At 41.1% G+C, this 19,971-nt stretch overlaps 1 protein-coding gene and 1 long non-coding RNA gene across 2 annotated transcripts in view; one reads left to right on the top strand and one right to left on the bottom strand.

The window, feature by feature from the left end:
• The window catches only part of LOC146507875 (eukaryotic translation initiation factor 3 subunit H), a 60,799-nt gene that overhangs the window by 4,422 nt on the left and 36,406 nt on the right, over positions 1-19,971 (bottom strand). Inside the window, exons 4-6 of the mRNA XM_085176183.1 lie at positions 16,046-16,145; positions 13,139-13,288; positions 1,950-2,070 (exon numbers count right to left, since the gene is read on the bottom strand). Coding sequence (XP_085032309.1) covers positions 1,950-2,070; positions 13,139-13,288; positions 16,046-16,145 — 371 coding nt within the window. The remainder of the gene's footprint in view (positions 1-1,949; positions 2,071-13,138; positions 13,289-16,045; positions 16,146-19,971) is intronic.
• On the top strand, positions 2,067-13,890 carry LOC146507876 (uncharacterized). The gene is made up of 2 exons (XR_014876670.1): positions 2,067-3,405; positions 4,658-13,890. It is a non-coding gene; the product is annotated as an uncharacterized LOC146507876 (long non-coding RNA).

Below are 19,971 nucleotides of genomic sequence, written 5' to 3' on the forward strand. Positions count from 1 at the left end.
ATTCAGAGGGCTATAAATGAAAAATGGAGCCCTCTCAGCAGAACGCCTTTTTGCAACTTTCTATGATGATTAATAAGGTTCCATTTGTCCGGGAAGCAGCAGGGTCAATAGCACGAGATTACATGGAGCAAATACTGCAGATGTCTGAAAGGTTTTAACAGCGGCGTGCTTTCTTCTTCTCTGTGCGTTATTTGTTCATTGTCGAGATTCGTGTGAAACATGAAAAAAGGTGACACCATTAAAGGCCCCATCTGTGTGATATTGTGTATGACAAGTCTGGGTATAGGGGCGTACAGGGCTTCGGGGAGCTGGAGATGATGGGGAGGTCAGTGTGGGGAGGATGATGGATCATAATGGCTGCAGTGTGGGTGAATAGCCCGGGGATACGTGGGGATAAATCTAGGAGTGCGTTTTTGTTGTGTGCGTACTGAGGACGAGTTGTGGTCACCGATGCACGATTGTTGCGAGGTCTGCCTAATGACTGTGAACTTGGCTCTGGCTTTTTCCTTCTGCCGGCCAAGATGCTGATGAGTCAGCCCCGATCGCCATTAATACCTCAGACATTTTCTCATTTCCACTTGCTGAAAATAATGACAAAATAGCGCGACCGGTTTTACCGTGGGTGTACGTTTGTGCGCACATTAGTGAGTCACCTGTGCCTCCGCTCTTCCACTTTCCCAAGCAGCGCACCCGTGATAGTCGCTGACTGTTAGCAATAGCATGTTTTGCCGGATGTTTATGATGCATCTGGACGAGGTTGTAGCTGCAGATGGTATGAGGCTCACTCTGTGTGTGTCTGTGTGCAAGTGCGTTTAGTTCTGGTTTGCTTCGTGCCTCCAGTTTGTGCTTGGAGGTGGTGTGTGCATCTGTGAGCCTTTACACACACAGTACATTTGTCACAGTGCGCTTGTGTTTTGCAAAACGCTTTTAAATGAAGTCTGAGTTCGTGATGTGTCTCGCTGTTACAGACAACAAATATAAACAGAGGATTTTCACATCAGATGAAAGGCTCAGTTTACTAATGCCAGCTTTTGGTTTATATGTATCAGCTTTCCATAACCTCTGAACCTGCTCTTCTTAAGTACTTAAAGCGAAATATTGCTGTGACTGTATTACAGTGAGTAAGGACATTACCTCTTCCTTGACAGGAGGAGGATGAGGATGATGGTGCCTGAAATTGAAAATCTGCTGATCTACAGCAGTAACTGAACTGAGGTGACTGATGATAACACTATGACAGATATTGCAAAATTAACATTAGTCATTCTCTAATTGGTGCAAACTCAAGACAAGAGAAATCACTTTCAAACTGATCTCGGTGCGCTCTACTTGAATTTACTTGTGACACAAGTTTCATCTTTTATTCTTCATCTTTTTGTCCCCCTGCTTTCTGTGTCTGAACCTCTACATTGACAACTGCATCACGTGCACGAGAATCTGCTGTGTTTTTTCACACAGGGATGAAAGTCAGCGTGAACATGACTCAAATTCACACTCAGCAACACAACTGAACCTTACCAGATCCAACCGGAAGGTAACAGATCTTGCACTTTCAATCAAAATTATTTTGAGCCGACTTAACATGAATATGGTAGCGTTTCTTGCTTGATCCCTCCTTAGACTCTAGGACACTTATTTAACATTTTTACATAAATAGTAGTTCCTGCTTTGACTCCTCAGTATGTACATGTATAAGCCTGCAGGACCATATTCCTACATGTGCGTGTGTGTGGGGGTGGGTTTGATACCTGGTGCTTCTGCTGCTTGCCTGCTGTGATTATAGCTGCAATTGGTTGTGCCCATGTCTGACAGAAATCTACCTGCTGTTTTCCTGCTGAGACTGTGGCTGTAGGTGCATCTGTTTCTGTGTGTGTGTGTGTGTGTGTGTGTGTGTGTGTGTGTGTGTGTGTGTGTGTGTGTCACGGTGCATTCATGCATTCAAGAGTTACCTGGTGCTTCTGCTGCTGCTGCTTGCTCAGGTTGCGGCTGTAGGTGTTATATTTGACAATGTCTTGGCTCATGTCATCCACTCTGTCCATCAGGAGCTGAAGGCTCTTCTCCAAGTGGTTGCTGGAACAAAATTGACAGCGTGTCACTCAAACAGGTTTTTGTACTGTCAACAGCACTTGTGAACCTCGGTGAAATGTTTTTACCTTTTTACAAAAAAACCTCTTTAAATTAACAGCTCACGCTAATCCATATTTAATTTCAACTTTTAGTTGTAACCTCTTAGTTATGTGCGATAAGTATGAAGGCTCAAAACAAAACAAAGGGAAAGACCTCAGAAAGCATCAGTGTACAGCACTGGCGTGTTTAACTGGCTTGGTTGGTGTGGAGAATCACAGGTCTGACAAACTGCAAGTACGAGGAGACGGCTCTTTAGTAAGTTTACACATATCTCACACATAATAGGCTCCTCATTGTTGCTGCTCCTTCTAAATGTAATGTGATATGCAACATCGCCTTTATTGTTATGAGCTGTACAGATATGCTAGAGAATTTAGCTTCTGCTCCCTATTAGCTTTGTGTTTGACACCTGCTCATTGCAAGAAGAACACTTCAAATAAGACAGTGCCACTGACAAAACTAAGTTATGACTGACTGGGTGAAAGACTTGTTGCTTCATTTGGCCTTAGGAGGAATTTGCTGTTCCAGTGTCTTGCTCCGGTACACTTTGACAGGTGGAGCCAAGGAAATGTTCCCCTGTGGATGACCTGAGCAGCCTCCTGAGCTGAGATCCAATGCAATTCCATTCAATTTATACAGTGCCAAATCAAAACAGCAGTTACCTCGAGGCGCTTCATATTGTAAAGTAAAGACCTATGAGCAGGCATTTAGCAGCAGTGGGAAGGAAAAACTCCCTTTTAACAGGAAGAAACCTTTGACAGAACCAGGTTAAGGGAGAGGCAGGCATCTGCTGTGATTGGTTGGAGGTGAGGAGAGGAAGACAGGACAAAAGACACACTGTGGAAGAGAGGCAGAGCTTAACTAATGATTAAATGCAAAGTGATTTATAAACACAGAGTGAAAAAGGTAGGCGAAGAAGTAACACTCATTGTATCACTGGAAGCTCCCAGCAGCCCAGGCCTATTGCAGCATAACTACAGGAGAATTCAGGGTTACTTGATCCAGCAACAATTATAAGCTTTTCTTTTTTTAAAGATCCCTCCTCTTTTATGCCTAAATTTTGCCAACAGAGCGTCTTCTACAGATCACAGGTTGACACAAGGTATTTATTTGGCTGATTCACAACTCTTCCAAATCAACTAAAATGGTATAAAAAACAAATAAACAAAGAAAACCTTAAATGTATACTTCCTACTTGACACTAAATCAGAAGACAACTATTCCCGTCTAGAACTGACCACTATGAATCTAAAACTTTCCAAGCTTTGAGAAGTCAAGGTCTACGGAGCCCCTCTGATGACATGGTCCAAAAAATAAATAAATTGTGGCCACAAAATACTACTTCGTGCCCTCGAAATAGCACAACGTACCCACGAAATACTTATTTGTGCCCATGAAATACTATTTCGAGGCCACGAAATAGGTATAACATGCGCACGAAATGCTAATTTGTGGGCACGAAACACGTGACCAATAACCGTGATCCTTCCCAGGCCCTTGCAGTTGACTGACAATAAAATCTATCCCAGCGTCCGGGTCGTACTTACGTCTGCAAAGCAACTGGGCTGTCAATATCCTGTTTAAAATTTTCTCCGTAATAATGGTTCCTTGCAGTGCTTTTCAAAATGCATTTGTAGCTCATTCCCAGCCTAAAATTGTCAGGGATCTGAGTCTGAGTGACCTAGAGTCCCTGAACAGTTGTGGACTTATTATATTATGTGTGTGTGTTCTGCACTGCTGCTGTTCCTGCATTCCATGTTTGTGTATTGGTAAGTGTGTGTGTGGATGGGTGGGTAGGTGGGTGCGGTCGTGACAGGCACCTTCAGGCCTGGTGGGTGTGGCCCTGCCAGCTGACTGGTCACACCCAAGGATCCTCACACACACCTGGCGCCGATCAAGCCTCGTCGGGGGAGCTACAAAGCAGTGTGGCTGAGAGCTCCTCGACGCTGGATCGTTGAGTGACTACCCGTCAGTGTTCCCAGCAAAAGCGAGTCTGTCGCTTTGTAGTTGTGTGTTAACAGCTTCCTCTGTGGATTTTCCAGCAGGAGTGCGGGAACGGGAGAACAGCGAGCACAACTTTCACGGGAGCGGAGACACGGCACGGGAGTTGGAAACGCAGGGGGATTTATTATTGTGTATTGTTTACTTCACTGTAAATAAACACACTGCATTAATCGCACAGAGTTCCGCATTTTGAGTTCTCCTTCCACACACCCACGGTCTGCCACGCAGACCATGACAAAAATAAAACTCAATCATACTGTCTCTGGCTATGGTTTAGCCTATAGGTTTAGCCTGCTCTTATGCTTATGTCTCTACGCAGCTGTCCAGGAATTGTATCAATATGATGTGCGCACGTTATCTATTTCGTTGCCACAAATGCGTAATTCGTTGCCACGTTATACCCAATTCGTGCCCACAAATTAGCATTTCGTGCGCACGTTATACCTATTTCGTGGCCTCGAAATAGTATTTCGTGGGCACAATTTATTTATTTTTTGGACCATGTCATCAGAGGGGCTCCGTAAAGGTCTTTGAATCCATCCCGACTTAATCTTTGACCTTTCACCTCCTACCAAATTTGTTGCTCTTGAGACCCATGACCTGAAAGTCACCTGTGATCCCAGGTTTGGACAGTACTTGGTACAGGTCCTGTGGACCTTACTTCATGCCCCTCTCCTACACATTTCTGTGATGTCGTCACATCCTTCATGTTTTTCCAATGCTGCCATGATGACAAGACTCAAAACAGAGCGCCACCAGCATTCCACCTCCCTCTCGTCCCATGAGCTCCATTTTTAACAGGATGTCTTGCTACCCTCTTAAGTTCAACCTTCACAAGACTGCAGAGCTCTACTTCAAGTTGTATCCCTCTTATACTTCCCTCTGTGGAGTTGTATTGTTTCATTTATGAATGTTTGGGTGCTACATAATGCAGTATGTACTGTGGGAAAACAGATTCGTGGTGTTTATTTAAATGACAGCTATACCCGTAAGAACTGCCAAAACCGTGTATGTTTTGGCAGTGTGCATACTTGTGCTGATGTAACTGTTGTGCGTTTGTATAAATATGTTAGTGTGTGGGAAGACTGGAGCATGTTTTGTATGGTTTTAGTTACATTCCTCTCTGCTCTGAGTTTTATTAACAATTTCTAAAGGAATCAATATTTATCTCTCAGCCCATCACAATCTGTTTATTTTGTTGAAAGCTACGAAAAAGAGATTACCGTCTCAACTTAAATTTGAGCCTAAACCCACTTAAACTCACTATATCTGCACTGACGCCACAGAAACAATCTTCACTGTAACCATAATTGACCTGAGCCACATACATTTCCCATAGCAATTTGTGCATATTTATTTCATATTCAATTCTTCAGCTTTCTGCAGTTCAAATGAAACACACTCAGTCATGTCGGAGTATTCCGATCCCTTTACTTGTGCAGTTATACCCGGTGTTTTCTTTTAGACTTGTTTGGAGTCCTGCCCAGTTATTTCAGATTTTGACTTTTCAGGTCAGAGAATCTTTTTCTTCAACTTCTCAGAGTTCTTTAAATGCAGTTTGACCAACTCCAACAAGGCTGTCTTGTGCCTTTTACTCAGTTGGTCTCCATCTACCTACTCTAGCACAGAGGTCTAAATTGAGGGTTGTTGAATGGGCTGTCCTTTTAGCAGGCTTTCCCATTTCGCCAAAGGATTTCTAAACTAGCTGTTGTGACTGCTGGGTTTTGGTCACCACTATGACCAAGGACTGGCTGACTCGGTAACTCAGTTTGAAACCACCAGGTCATATTAGGAGTACTGATGTATTAACAATTACAGAGGTCACTACGCTCTAAGCAACACTTAAAGATTTAGAAATGGTTTTGTACTGTTGCCTTGATCCGTGTCTGGTTGGGCATCTGCAGAGAGTTAGACTTAATGGCTTGTTGTGACACATACTGTGAATTGTGACTCTCTTAATACAGAGATGTTTTTATAGCAGCCCCTTGTCTGCAATACAACTCCGCCATTTTTGGTGAGCACATAAAAACCCCTCGAACCATTTGCAGAAGCTAAGGCCTCTTGATGGCTTTAGCAGAGGGATCATCACACATAACATCTCCCCAATCGAGGCTTCGCTCCAATGGATTCCGGTACATGTTCATAATATTTTTTTTATTTTACTGACTGCCCTTAAAGCAAGTCTGGTTCTGGCCTCGAAGTACATTTCATATCATATGTTGACCTGAATTTGCAGTCCTAGATACCTTTCGTTGTTCAAAAAGTTAACACGTTATTCTAAAGGTTGCCGTGCTTGCACCAGGCCTTCTTGGTTGTGACCTGCCTGAGGAGACCTGGTTAGCAAAATCCATAATAATCTCCTCACTTCTTAAAAACATATTTATAAACTTGCATTTATGTGATGTCGTTAGGTGATGTCTTTCACAGTCCATTACTGGTTACTTGTTTTATTTAGTCATTTGTGTTTCCTTTGACTTTAATCTTCCACTTGTATTTATCATTTATTCTCATCATCTGTTATGCATTTTGCAACTTTATTCTTGCTAATTTAATTCTAGCAAAGCTTTAACTTAATTGCATCCATTTCTTCTGGCTCTAATGTTTGGCCGTCTGATTTTACCTTCTGAGTATTATTTGGTTTGTTTGCCAAAGCACTTTGTAAACTCTGTAAAGAGGGGCTATAATTTGTACGGCTTACATAAAGCAATAAATATGCATAAAGTGGTTTTGAATTTTTGTCTGGAGTAATTGCATACTGAGGAAAAGTTTCTCCTGTCACGGCGCTGCTTTGCCTAGAAACTCTGCAAGCAACAGATGACATAAAATTACAGTCCAGCACTAAAAATACTGTATTTCTCATGTTTGAAAATTTACAGTTGCACTGCTGCATGCAAGCTCCGTTTTCAGGTTTTATATTAAATCATGAGCAACATACAGAACAATATATCAGGTCTGCGGCTACAATGCACACCAGAACAGAAACTACAGGACAATAAGTATTTGCATAAAGTTAAGCAGTAATACATTTAGGAAATTTATGCACATTCTAAAAACTCATCGTGATCATCTTGGTTTATAATCGCCTTCCATTAACTGCAAACACCTTAATTATATTTACATGAAAATATGCACACACCGAAAGAAAATTAATGCAACTAACCACAGGCATGCTGATAATTATATGAACAGTGCTGACAATGATTTAGTGCTATTCTCACATGCCTTAACTATCTGTGACACTATCCATATTACACTGTTGCATCTGCATGAGGCGTGCGTTAATATAAGCGATTAAATAATCTACTTAAATGCTTGCATACTGCCCTTTATTCAGAATTTTAGTCAGAAAAAGCTGAACAGGTTTCAGAAAGATCAAACTACTTAAAGCCATCATGCAAAACATGTACAATTTCCACTAACTTCAAAGTCATTTCCATAATCTGGACTGCCTGAACCGTTTCCAGTACAGTACTGTTTGCCTGTGGGGACTGTTGCGTGATCAGTTTGTCAACCCTCCATTGTAAACATGCAAACTGATGGCCCAGGACCAACTCTCAGCATAACACTTCCCTACTGCGTCCCTCTGACTGTGTCAGAATTGATTCTCGCTGACGAGAGCCCATTTAAAACTATTTCAACCAGCAATATGGTGGATAATTTGTGTGGTGCGCATGAATAATATATGCGAAAGAATCCATCTAGGATACTTCAAAACATCTGCCGTTTATGTAAGTGTCAAATGCCTGAGCTGGACTGAGTGTGTGTTTGTGAGCTTTACTGTGTGCCGGTGGTGAGTAAGAGTGACTTGCAATTTAGTGGGATTTCTTATCAGTTTGTATGTCTTTTGTCCCTGATTGTGAAATTGCAAGATTTTCGGAGAGCTTATGTAACAAATGAAAAAACGAGAAACTGACAAGTAAAAATTAAAAGGACTATTTTATCAAAGACTAAAAAAAAAAACTTCACTCCCAGTCCACAGACTTCCTTTACTGAGCTTTGAGATTCCAACTGCATCAGTGTCTCGTGTGTCTCATAACTAGTTTAGTGCACTGGAGCATGTTCAGTTTGATATTCTGTTTTCAAAACCCTGACCATACAAGAAAAACCGCATAACTGCTCCGTGTCTTCTCCAAACACTCGGAAACTGAATGTTACCAGTTACAGAGAGTTGCTACAACGGCACACTGAATAATGTATCCCGCACTCCACGACGTCTGGCCATCAACTCCACAGGGTTAAATTATTCAGAGGCATCAGCAAGCTTTGCAATCAATACTGAATTAGAAATCAAAGTCTATTTAGGGATTTCGCACCATCGCCGATTCTGTCAAGTTCAGTGGAGGCCCGTACAGTAGGAGTGCCTGTGTCCACAGGGTTGTATTCGCCCAGGACAAAAGAGGACAAACCTGCATTGTTGTGTGAGCAAAAGTTGGCTGACATTCACTAAAATTGAAAGTTCAGAGGAGAGTTGTTTAACAAAGCTGCCAAGGAAATGACTTCCACTCTTAGAATGAGCGTTTTATTCTGATGGAGTCTTTTTAACTGATGGACTCGAGCACAATGTGGATTGCTGGCTTGCGCCGCCAGCGGAATAATTTGTTTTAAAGAGGACTCGAAATAAATCTAAAAAGATTTTTCCCCAACGTACGCGTACGGCATTGTCTCAGTTATATTAAAAAAAAAAAAAGAAAAGAAAAAGATGAATGTTAGCTTTGGCACAAATTTAAAACCTTATGTGACTGAATACCTTTCTCCATCCCTCACTGCTTCCTGCCCATCATTCATTCATTTCAGTTCCGTCTCCTTTTAAGAGAAGGATCTATTATTGGCTTTTGTTCAAAAATACCTCTTCTTAAAGTCCATCTCGATGGATCAAGTTTGTGTGTCAAGGATCAAATTTTTCTGCAGATCATTTCATTCACACAGACACTTCTGTCAACACCTGCCTCATGACCCTATTTCCAGTTATTTCTCTTCACCTGCATCAGCAGCTATAGCACACAAAGCCTTAAAAGTCCCCCCCCCCCCTCACTGAAAACTTATCAGGGTAACTTAATATCAGAGAAAATATGTTTACACATTTTTCACTTTTCCAACAGTAAAAGAGTCCAGGCAGGAGGCCAAATACACTAATCAGACAGATACTGGGGGTAATGAACTAAATGGGAAATTTACACATGAGTGAAGACCTTGTAAAAGGCCCAAAATGTAGTTTAGTTTTAATAACATTGCAAACATGGGTATTTCAAGAGGTTTGTCGGGGTTGAAAGGCTACATAGATGAATTTACATTCGTGCAATCCATCACCACGATCAACATCATCATCTGTGGTAAGAAGAACCCTGTTTGCTGGAGTGAAACTGCACTCTCTCAGCGTTAGACATAGATGACAGTGACAAATGGGACCGCAGATTGGAAAATGAGACAAAAGGAAAAACATTAAATAAAACCCATTATCGTTTACTTTTTCTTCTTTTTTTCCCCCCCTTTTTTTTGAAGGGGTGGAAATGAGGAGAAAAGGGTGGGGCTGTCAGCAGAAGATGTAGAGAGATGGAGCGCTACAATCCAATACGAGGGCAGAGCTGTGCAGCAATCTGACAACTTCGGGGAAACAATTTCATCTTGCCAGACATCCCATCGGCGGTTGTGTCGGAAAACCTACGGGGGAGGGCCATCCTGCTTCTGCTCCGTTTTGGGCGATATCAAAAGCTATGCTTCAACTTTAGAGTAATCACTTGGAAAATGGAACAATATGCAAGAATAGTGAGCCATTCTCCTTCACTCTATTTAGTAATTTTGGAAGAAAATTACTGGGGTTTCTGCCTGCCTCTGTTGGCCATGCTCATGGAACCCACATGTCTGCCTACATGAGGCCTCATTTAAGTCATGCCATACTTGCGTTTAAGGACACAGTTGAGGAGAATAACAACAACTCCCGGTGTGCCTCGCCGCAGCGTGCAAGTGAGCACAGTGTTTTGCGCGCTGCCAGTGTGTAAATCAGCACTTTGAGTCGTTATTGTGCTAATTTCTCACACCTGCCCCTGGGAAGCTTTTTGATTAGCAGCTTCACAGCTGTTGCTCCACTTGCAGCGATTTATCTCCATAAATGATTGCTGATAAATTCTCCTGAGACTGATGCTGAGTGCCTCTGAGATATAAATGCGAGACTTAAAGAGCCAGGCTGTGAGTTGATATGGTGGGGTGATATTTGTTCATATTGTGCTCATTAGTGATGGTAGGCAAAGTTTGATGGCAGGTCCTGCTTTTGAAGACATTTTCGAATAAATAGGCTGTGACATTTAAAATGTGGCATTTACCGGACCAAGTTTTAGAGTGAATCTCTCAATCAAACATCCGATTCCATCCTAAAAGTTACAGGATTGGGAAATCGGATAAGTGGTCCGACGTGCCCTGGAATGCATTTGTGGGCAGTGACTGGAACAATTTACAAAATCCCCCCAAAAAATATAGCACCTACTATCTAGTACGATCCAGTTATTTTAAAATAAAGTTTAAAGGAATTGGTTTGATTTCTTGTTCCTTCTTTTTTTTTAATATATATTCTTCATACCAAATAACATAAAAAGAAGAAAATAATCCTATTTAAAAGTCCTCTCTCGTAACTTTTGCCAGCACAACATAAAACCCCATTATTTCCAAAAGGCTATTATGGGTGGAAAGGGACACAGTTGTTTATGCTATTAAGGCTGCTGGTGTAGTTTGTCTTCCAGCTTACAACGACAATTTCAAAAAAGTTGTGAAATGTAAATAAAACACAAATGCAAAGTTTAAACTGAGAAAATATACTATATTCAGATAAATAAATAAATAAATAAGGCCATTTTCAATTTAACAGCAGCAACACATCCCAAAAAAAGCTGGGACAGGGCCATGTTTACCAGTGTGTAACACCCACTATTCTTTCAACAACAGTCTGGGAACTGAGGAGACCAGCTGCTGGACTTTTAGCAGAGGAATATTGTCCCATTCTTGTCTGTCTGATTATTCTTGCTCTAGCAGCTCAACAGTCCTTGGCCTTATTTGCCATGTTGCTCATTTCATAATGTGCCAAATGTTTTCAGATGGTGAAAGGTCTGGATCGCAGCCAGGCCACATTAGCATCTGGACTCTTCTACTATGAAGCCATGCTGTTATCATAGTTTCAGTGTGCAGTCGAGCATGTTCTGGGTGAAATATGCAGGACCTTCCCTACAAACTCGATGGGAGCATATGTTGCTCTAAAACCTGTATACACCTTTAAGCACGGATGGTGCCGAGTTGCCAATTTCACAGGCGCGATAAACTGAGTGCTGTTAAAAAGCTGGGTGGTCCCTCTGCTCTTCAGTGCAGAGGGCGAAGCATGTTTACAAAATAAATTTGAAATTTGGATTTGTCCAGGTCCATTTTAAATAGGTTTGGGTCAGAGCAGAAGCCAGTGTTTCTAGACCACGTTCATATATAGCTTCATCTTTGGATCATTGAGACTGAACTTGAGTGATTTCTGGAAGTGCTTCTAAGCCCATGTGATGATTTCCTTGACAAAATCCCACCTGTTTTTAAATGCAGTGTTTCCCTGAAGCTCATGAGCATCCAACATTTCCATCCCTGTCCTTTGCACACAGACCTGTCCAGATTCTTTGAATCATTTAGTGAGATTATATACTGAAGAGGATGAGCTATTCGAAGTTTTCAAACTTTTACATTGAGGGACATTATTGTGAAATTGCTCCACGTGTTTATAGATGCAGTTTTTTTGAGTTTGGTGTACATCTTTACTTCTGTGAAACTCTAACAAGCTCTTTTGTTTATGTCCAGTCGTGTTACCTGAAATCGTGTTACTACCCAAAATTTGCAGTTCATTCCTTTATGCTTTTATTTACATTTTTCCCAACTTCCCAACATTTGGAATAGGGACTGTAGACACTGTGCCCCCACCTCAATGTATCCGACCCTTTCCTTGTGAATGAATCATCTGCATGTTCAACCATGTCACAGCCATCTGACCTAAACACTGCAATGCAATAATAAAAATGTAATAATATTGATATGTATAATATCAATAACACATAAATCTATATTATTATACCAAGTAAAGTTTCTCAACTAGTACTAAACCCAAGTATAGGAGATGGAAGTGGATGTAAGGAGATCCGGTGTGGTGGCCCTGGGGAGGGTACGCAAAAGGCAGAATGCATCAATAAACTGCTTATTCTTTCATTCAATCTAGCAGCTTTTGGAACAGTTGAGAAGACACAGATTAATGCCCAAGAGTTCGCTAATGTCAAATCAATTTTAATTTAGAAGTAGCCTTAAGTCATGTCTGTTGAAGCAGCCTGCAAGCTTAAAGAGATACCCTCAATATGGCTTCAAAGCTTGTGAGATGATTTTAAGAAGTGCCTGCATTCTTTAGTAGATAAGTGCTCAGTGTACTGTGGTGACTATGTACAAAGAAATCAAACTAAGGTGACACTTTGCTCAGAGCTGGATTGCATGGGCTGAAAGAATTTCCATCAATAACCACTTTTCCTCTGCTTGACTGTAGATTTTACACAAAGCCTGAAAAGAGATGGTACGAATTTCAGATGACCTTATTGAGCCATTAAGGTGAAATATTGAAAAACGTCCTGCAGTTGCAATGTCCCACAGATCTTTTCATTTGCATTGTAAGATTAGCTATTTGTCGGCTTTGCAAACAGGAGTCTTGCAACTTGAAAAGAAACCATAACACAGGGTTTTAAATCTGGGAATTTAAAAAGAAATGTATATACAACATCAGGAAGAAAACCAAAGCACTCACACTGCAATGCGGGCATGAGAATAGATAATAAAAGTAAAGCTGTACTAAATGTTAGGAAACATATGTTGATAACCCTTCAAAAAAACATCCAGAAAAACTTCCTCTCTTGAGAAAAACGTGTAGTCCGCCAATATCTTATTTGCCTTTTTACAACCGAGGTGTCTGGCCTTGGGCCCTTGTGGTAAATGGCTGCATGAGCTCATGTCTGACCTGCTTGAGAGGTTTAGCAGTTCGTGCTTGTCGGCGACCGTGGACTTGTCCTCCAGCTCCCACATTAGTACATTGATAAGATGGGAGTTTTTGATGACGATGGGCACCTCCTCAAACATTTGTTCAAAGCCAATGTTGGCCTTCTTCAAGCTAAAGAGAGACAGAGAAAGAGAAGAAAAGAGGGGAGGGGAGACAGGAGGTAAAGGTGAAATCACATTTCTCATAAACACTTCACATTTCTCGTGTGGATTTCGACCATCTTTCTACTTTAATTTTCAGCCACATCATTGGGTCCAACACACTTCGAGTGAGTTTAGTGATAATACCCCTGATGCCAAAAAAGTGGTGGGGGTTTAAACATCTCATATGATTTCTAAGGGAACCCTCATGGACTTCAGTGCCTGGCCCCGTGTGATAACCACTGTTCTTCTTGTTTGTTGTGCTGAATCACAGTCACAGGTTTATACTAACTACAGGATTTTTTTTTCTATTAGAAACATTAAGTTGTTTTAAAGGGACAGCTACCTTGACACAAAAGAGAGCGAATCAGAGTGGAAAATAAACAACTGTTAGACCCTGAAAGAAAGAAAAAACGAACCTGGTCTTAGCTGATCTATAGCAATTGCGAATACATTTTTAAGTGAACAGACGGTGGTTTGGGGTTAATAGTTGCTCTGCTGGGACTCATTTGCATTCAAGTGTTAAAATCAGTTTTTCTAGTCTGTTCCTCTGCTACTGCTTCTGGCTTCTTTCCAAATTTTAGTGTTCGTTAGCATGCGTTTCTCCTTATTAAAACAAAAACTGCATTTCAGTATTGTGCAATATTGAAAAATATTATAATGCATGTTACACGCTGACATGTGAAAATGCTGTCATTGATTCAGCAGTTCATATTGCCTCCCAATAGCAATGTTAGCCACAGTAACCAGTATGAACTTTGCGGAGGGCTACTATGCCAAGCACACAAGGCACTGACTAATTCCTGATCAACTCCTCGGGAGCTGAAAGCCGCACCTCTCTCTCCCTCTTTCTAACAGGGGTCTGTTAACACAAAATGGAACTTCAATCTTTGCTTAATGTCTCACATAAATCTAATAACCCTGACTGACTGCCTCGGCTCAGCCTGTCACTCGCACACAGTGGACGGGCTACAAACTAATGTCTGTATGTGTCTAATGTTGCCTTGTTAGATGCATTGTGCTTGTTATGAGATCAATACACTCACTGCATTAATCTGCCGTGTGCAATGTACCAGAAACAGAGATGTTTGGGCTGTAGAATTCGTGTCTGTGTGATAAATAGGGATGTGGAGCATCACTGATTTTAAGTTATTTTGAAAGACATTGTTTTATATTCTAAGTAGAGCAGCACCTCAAGCAAACTTTAAGAAGAGACTCGGAGGCAAAAGCAAGAGGACAATGGTGCCTCGGGCTCCGAATCAGTATGGGTAACAGCAGCCTATAAGGAAATCCATAATGATATAAACACTGTTTGCTAAAGATTTGGCACAATTATCAATCTAGAGTGCTTTAAAACATTTCCTGCATTCGATGACCTTTTCAAATGCCGCCAGATTGATATAAAAAGGTGGCAATGAGGAAACAGGACAGCACATTCTAGGCAGGACAAATTGGTCAACCATACTAAACTCTGGCACACTTAATGCCACGATCTTTACAAGTCGAGCCCCGCTGGACAAAGCCAAAAGGTTGACTCCACAGGCAGACTAATTTGAAGCTTCAGATTTTGCGTTGAAGTGGACGCTATTGACCACTGCCTTCATAGCCCGACAGACTTGGAGGGCAGTTCAAAGGGATGAGCCTATTCAACAGTCATCTATCCTTGCCTTTCATTTCAAAAAAAGGTGCACAATATATGCAAGCTTATGTAACATCAAATACAGCAACATGAAAGAGGCTGATTTTTTACTGCACATTGTAGCAGAGGGGAAAAATGAAACACGTTTGAAGTTTTGCATCTTTGGAGGAGGGAAAATGTTATTGATATTCAGATTTCTAGTCTATTTTGGAAATAATAGGATAGAGACGAGATTGTTGTAATGTGGCGATATTGTCCTTTCCTGCCCTGAGCTGCCCTCTTTCAATCACGGACTTATTGGGAACACTGATAGCTACAGATTGGGGCTATAATAAATCATAGGAACTAATGAAAAGCTGCAGAAATGAGAAGGATCCTGACTCTGGGCCAAACACAGTGGGTCAATAACAGAGTGGCTGGCAGACGCACACAGGTGGCGAAATACAGAGGAAATTGGGAGAGAGGGAAATGAAATGATGCAGTTAAATTGCCGTACTGCCTACAAATACGCTTGCTTTTAGTGGATTTCAAAGTGTATATCTAAAGATTTTTAATGGACAGCCTGCGGTGTTTCTCCACTGGGCCGTTACGCTCGCATTTGTCCGAGCGTTTGCGCCCTCGTGCGTGCGTTTCTGCATGTGGGAGCTGGTGCACCGGGACCACCCTGAACTGCCAGGAAAATAGTCCCCCTCATTACAGACGTTTTTAGCAGCAATTTAAAAGCAATTACGATAAGCCTTGGGGTCAGAAAAAGTGTAAACATGGTACATTTGTTTGACGGGCAAGGGCAAGATGATAAATCATCAGCATCCGCATCCATCTTCAACTGCTACTAAATACCTCCCCTGTGGATGCAAAGGCCATATTTGCATCCATTGAATAAACAGAATTAGAACTGTGAAAAAAACACTAATAATAATAATAATAATAATAATAATGATAATTCTCAATTCCTATAAGCAATAGCAGCTCATGTGTATACATATAGTTATCTGTGAATATCTGCATTTCTGTGTGGGTATGGTCAACAAAGTAAAAGTAGTAGCATGAGTAGTATCCTGCTGTGTGTTCTGGTCCTGAATTACTCACCCCTCAGGTGTGAAATCTTTCTCTTTGCAGATCTCCATGAGTTTTGGGGTAAGCCTGTAGGCTTTGAGAGACAGGGAGCCTTGAGCCGTCTTTATAGGATCTAGAATGAGACAGAGGTGAGAGCTTGATTTTAAAAAAAAGAAAAAAAACTGCAATAACCATCTTAAATCATATGGGTTGCAGAAAACAAACTCATGGTTTTCATTTTGCCCATTTCAAATAAATAAATAAATAAAACAATGCAATTTTGGACTCATTTTTGTAGTTTCGTGACAGCTGTATTTATTCAACAGTTTTGACGTCTGGGTTTTGTCTAGTTGATCCCAGAAAAATCTGTACTGCGTAAGCAGCATAGTCATTAGCAAACAGATTACTTTCACGACTCATATTTTTATATGTGAAATCCTGAGTGAGAGAGGGATTGTTTTTTCTTTTTGATTTTCTTTCCCCCTTAAAGACGCGAAAAGTGTTCACCCTGAATACAGTGATAAAACAGTGATGTTTCAAAATGTACAACACAGACTAGGATGATATCCAATTTTTCAGCACTGAGAATCATAAAACCCCTAAATTTTTACAATTTTCATAAATGAAATAGCCTAATGATTAATTTTCAGAGAACTGACAGGCTTGCCTTGCTATTAAGCCAAAGCCAAAGTTAAGCACTATATTTGCAAAAGCAACTTAGCATGACATGTCAACAATAATAATTAGCTTCCTTTCCATGCACGGAAAAGAGTGGTGTGTCTCTGCACTGTGACCGCCATCATCATAGGCTATCATTTTAGGCTATATTTTCACTTTGGGGACATGCACGTTTTTGGCTCAGTTTGACTGTATTAATCTGTAAACTGTGGCTTTTCTTTGGAGAGGTGTAAAAAGGAGTCTGCTGGAAACCACGTAGCTTAATCATAATGCACAATATTCTCCTTAATAACTCTGAAATGTGGTTTTCAGCAGACTCCTTTTTACACCTCTCCAAAGAAAAGCCACAGTTTACAGATTAATACAGTCAAACTGAGCCAAAAACGTGCATGTCCCCAAAGTGAAAATATGAGGAACAAAAAGATCCTGTTAAAAGCGTCTCATCTGCAGATAAGCCATTATAACAATGACTCAGGGAATTTTCAGATTCCGTCAGTATGTCCTCTCCCCAATTTTGGGGATGGAAAACTTTATTCTTGTACTGGCATACAAAGTAGGAAAAAGAGGAGCACTTACAATATTGCTTCTGTTATAAAAATCAATTCAACACACTAAAATAAAGTAAAGAAGAAACAAAAAACAAAGTTCACTTCCTGTTCAGACTACCTGCAGTAAATGGGTCTTAACTACATCCACCTTTTTGCCTACAACTTAGCTAGTTCAGTTCATGTGGTCATCTCCACTGAGAGTGGTTGCTAATAGCAACAGTTCACTAAGGATAACCATCCGATACTTAGAGGAAGCCTGTTGGTTTAATTAACATTTTGCATGATCAAGCCTGAAGCCCCAAGAGCCTCGTGAATTTGGACACGGAACCTTTATCTTCTCCTTCCCGCAGACACTAATCTGTGCCAAGTGGTACACACATGATTTTATACATCAGTTCTGTTGGTCAATATGCAATAAACTGTTAGACTTTTGTCTTTAATTTTGCAAATACACAAAAGGAAACTGCACAGAGCTGCTGCTGCTTAGCTCTGCGTTGGTCCATCTTAACCTCTTCAATTTTTCACCTCATATAAGACCATCACTGCACTGAACACATTCAAACAACTGGTTTAACAACCAGCTTTAACTCTGTGCTGTCACTGGACAGAAGCCATTAACGCCGCCAGTTGGCCACAGGATTGATTCCTTAATCGACGTAAAATGAATGGTGAGCTAATGAAAAACAGAACAAAAAAAAAAAAAAAGGAAATCAATTTTCTTTCCCTTTGACTTTAAACGGAGATAATGTCAATTCCTTTGAGGCACTGTGATCTGTTAAGCGCTGCATTATTGACTGACATAAACAGTGCACTCCTTTGGAATGAGAGGACGCTCACAGCTTGGCTAAATGGCTTTCTGGGATGACTGGATCAGAGGGTTGCATGTTTAAAATGGTCAGATTTAATCTTTGTCAATACTGGGTCTCTACAATCTAAAAACAATACAACCCAGGAGTAATGCTAAAGAGACAGAACAGGGCAGGGAGAGCTCCTCGACAGTCAGCATTACTTAAACCTTGAAATTCAAAGTGGTTTTCATTAGCAATTTCCCTGCACAGAATACATTTATTTTCCTAAATCTGAGATTTTTTTTAAACTACAGTCCTCTTTATTGTCTGACTCTAGACTTGAAGTAACTGGATAAACTGTGAACGGTTTTAATGAAAGACTGCTTTAAGTTCAGTGAGTCTTTTTGTGTCACCCTGGCTTTACTTTTATTTTTCGGTTCATAAACCTGATGGAGAAAAACTCTGTATATTACAAAATGAGCAATACAGAGAGAAAATACTTTCTTGACACAGTGTGTCACTGTGACAGTGTCTATATTTGATTCCTCAGCTTAGAAAAGTCTAATGTGTTTTTAAGGCTTAAAAACATATTTTTTTAAAAAAAGAATACAAAAGCGAGAGTGAGGTCCATGTCCTCTGTAATATCTAGGGTCCACACACCAACACCCCTGCCTTTGCCTACCGCCCAGCCCAATCTGCAGCTCACACCAACGCCTGCCTCCGCAGAAGGTGGGCCCACAGGGTAGCAGATCCATGCTAGTTTTCAGGCCTCATGGAGGCAGGCCTGGCCATCAGATGCTCGCTGGTGAGGTTAATCACCTCTAAACAATCGGTTTCTTTAGAATTTTCTAAATTGCTCACTGCCTGGTCCCACCTCTGTGACAAGGGCCTTGGACAACACACTTCCCAGGATCACACAGATGCACAAATGACACGCCCTGGCAATTTGTCAAGGGCATGTCAAAAGGAGCCCGCTGAGGTGGTTCGGACATCTGGTTTGGATGACGACTGGGCACGCCTGACTGGGCGTACAACCCAGTGTAAACCCAGAACCTGCTCAAGTGACTGGATTTCTTATCAAGCCTGGGAACGCCTTGGGATCCCCCAGGAGGAACTGGGGAACATGGCTGGGGAGAAAGATTTCTTGAATACGCTGCTTAACCTGCTGCATCCACAGCCTGACTTCAGATAAGTGGAAGATAATGGATGGATGGATAAAAGAAAACAGCAGCACTCTGACAGGAACGACGAAACGATCGCCATTATCATCCATTTCATTGTCCACTTATCCATGTAATGTATTAATATGCTCCCTCTGAACTTGGTGTGGCAATAAATTTCCATTTATTTAGACACTAAGAAGTTAACACTTCACTAAGTAGTGACAGGTTTTCATTTTCTGTCATGTTTTGCTGTCATTTAAATCCTTACACCATCTGGGGTGGTACAGCATTTCCAGGAAGCTTTTAGAGGCTTTTACTGTGAAGCAGGTGAGCCCACATAATGCCTGTTGGTGTCATGTTAGCAGCTACAGGCTACATAGTTAATCCAGTCTTCTGCGAGCCCGCCTTTCCCTCACAAGAGTTCCAGACCACGGCATCAACAGAATTTATTGTAATGTCAAAAGCCAAAAGTCATCTCCATCTAAATCTGTACTATTGCAGATGTGCACAAAAATAAAAACTCTCTATAAATAATAGTCAGTCTCCTTGCTGATATAGACTTGATGACAATGCAGAACTTGCAGAAATCCATCTTGAAACAAAAATCTAATTCCAGGCACATGACGCTTAGAATTAGATTGTTTTTTAAACATCTGTGCTTACCTCCACTAATCTGTTCCTACATCTGTCAGACTGATTTATTGCTGAGTTCCTAAAAGTGAACCGCAGCAAAATATCTTAAGACTTCTCAGTGGCAGTCCTATTCTTGGATCCTATTGATT

The sequence above is a fragment of the Neolamprologus multifasciatus genome, chromosome 11 (genome assembly GCF_963576455.1).
Source record: "Neolamprologus multifasciatus chromosome 11, fNeoMul1.2, whole genome shotgun sequence".
Lineage (NCBI taxonomy): Eukaryota > Metazoa > Chordata > Actinopteri > Cichliformes > Cichlidae > Neolamprologus > Neolamprologus multifasciatus.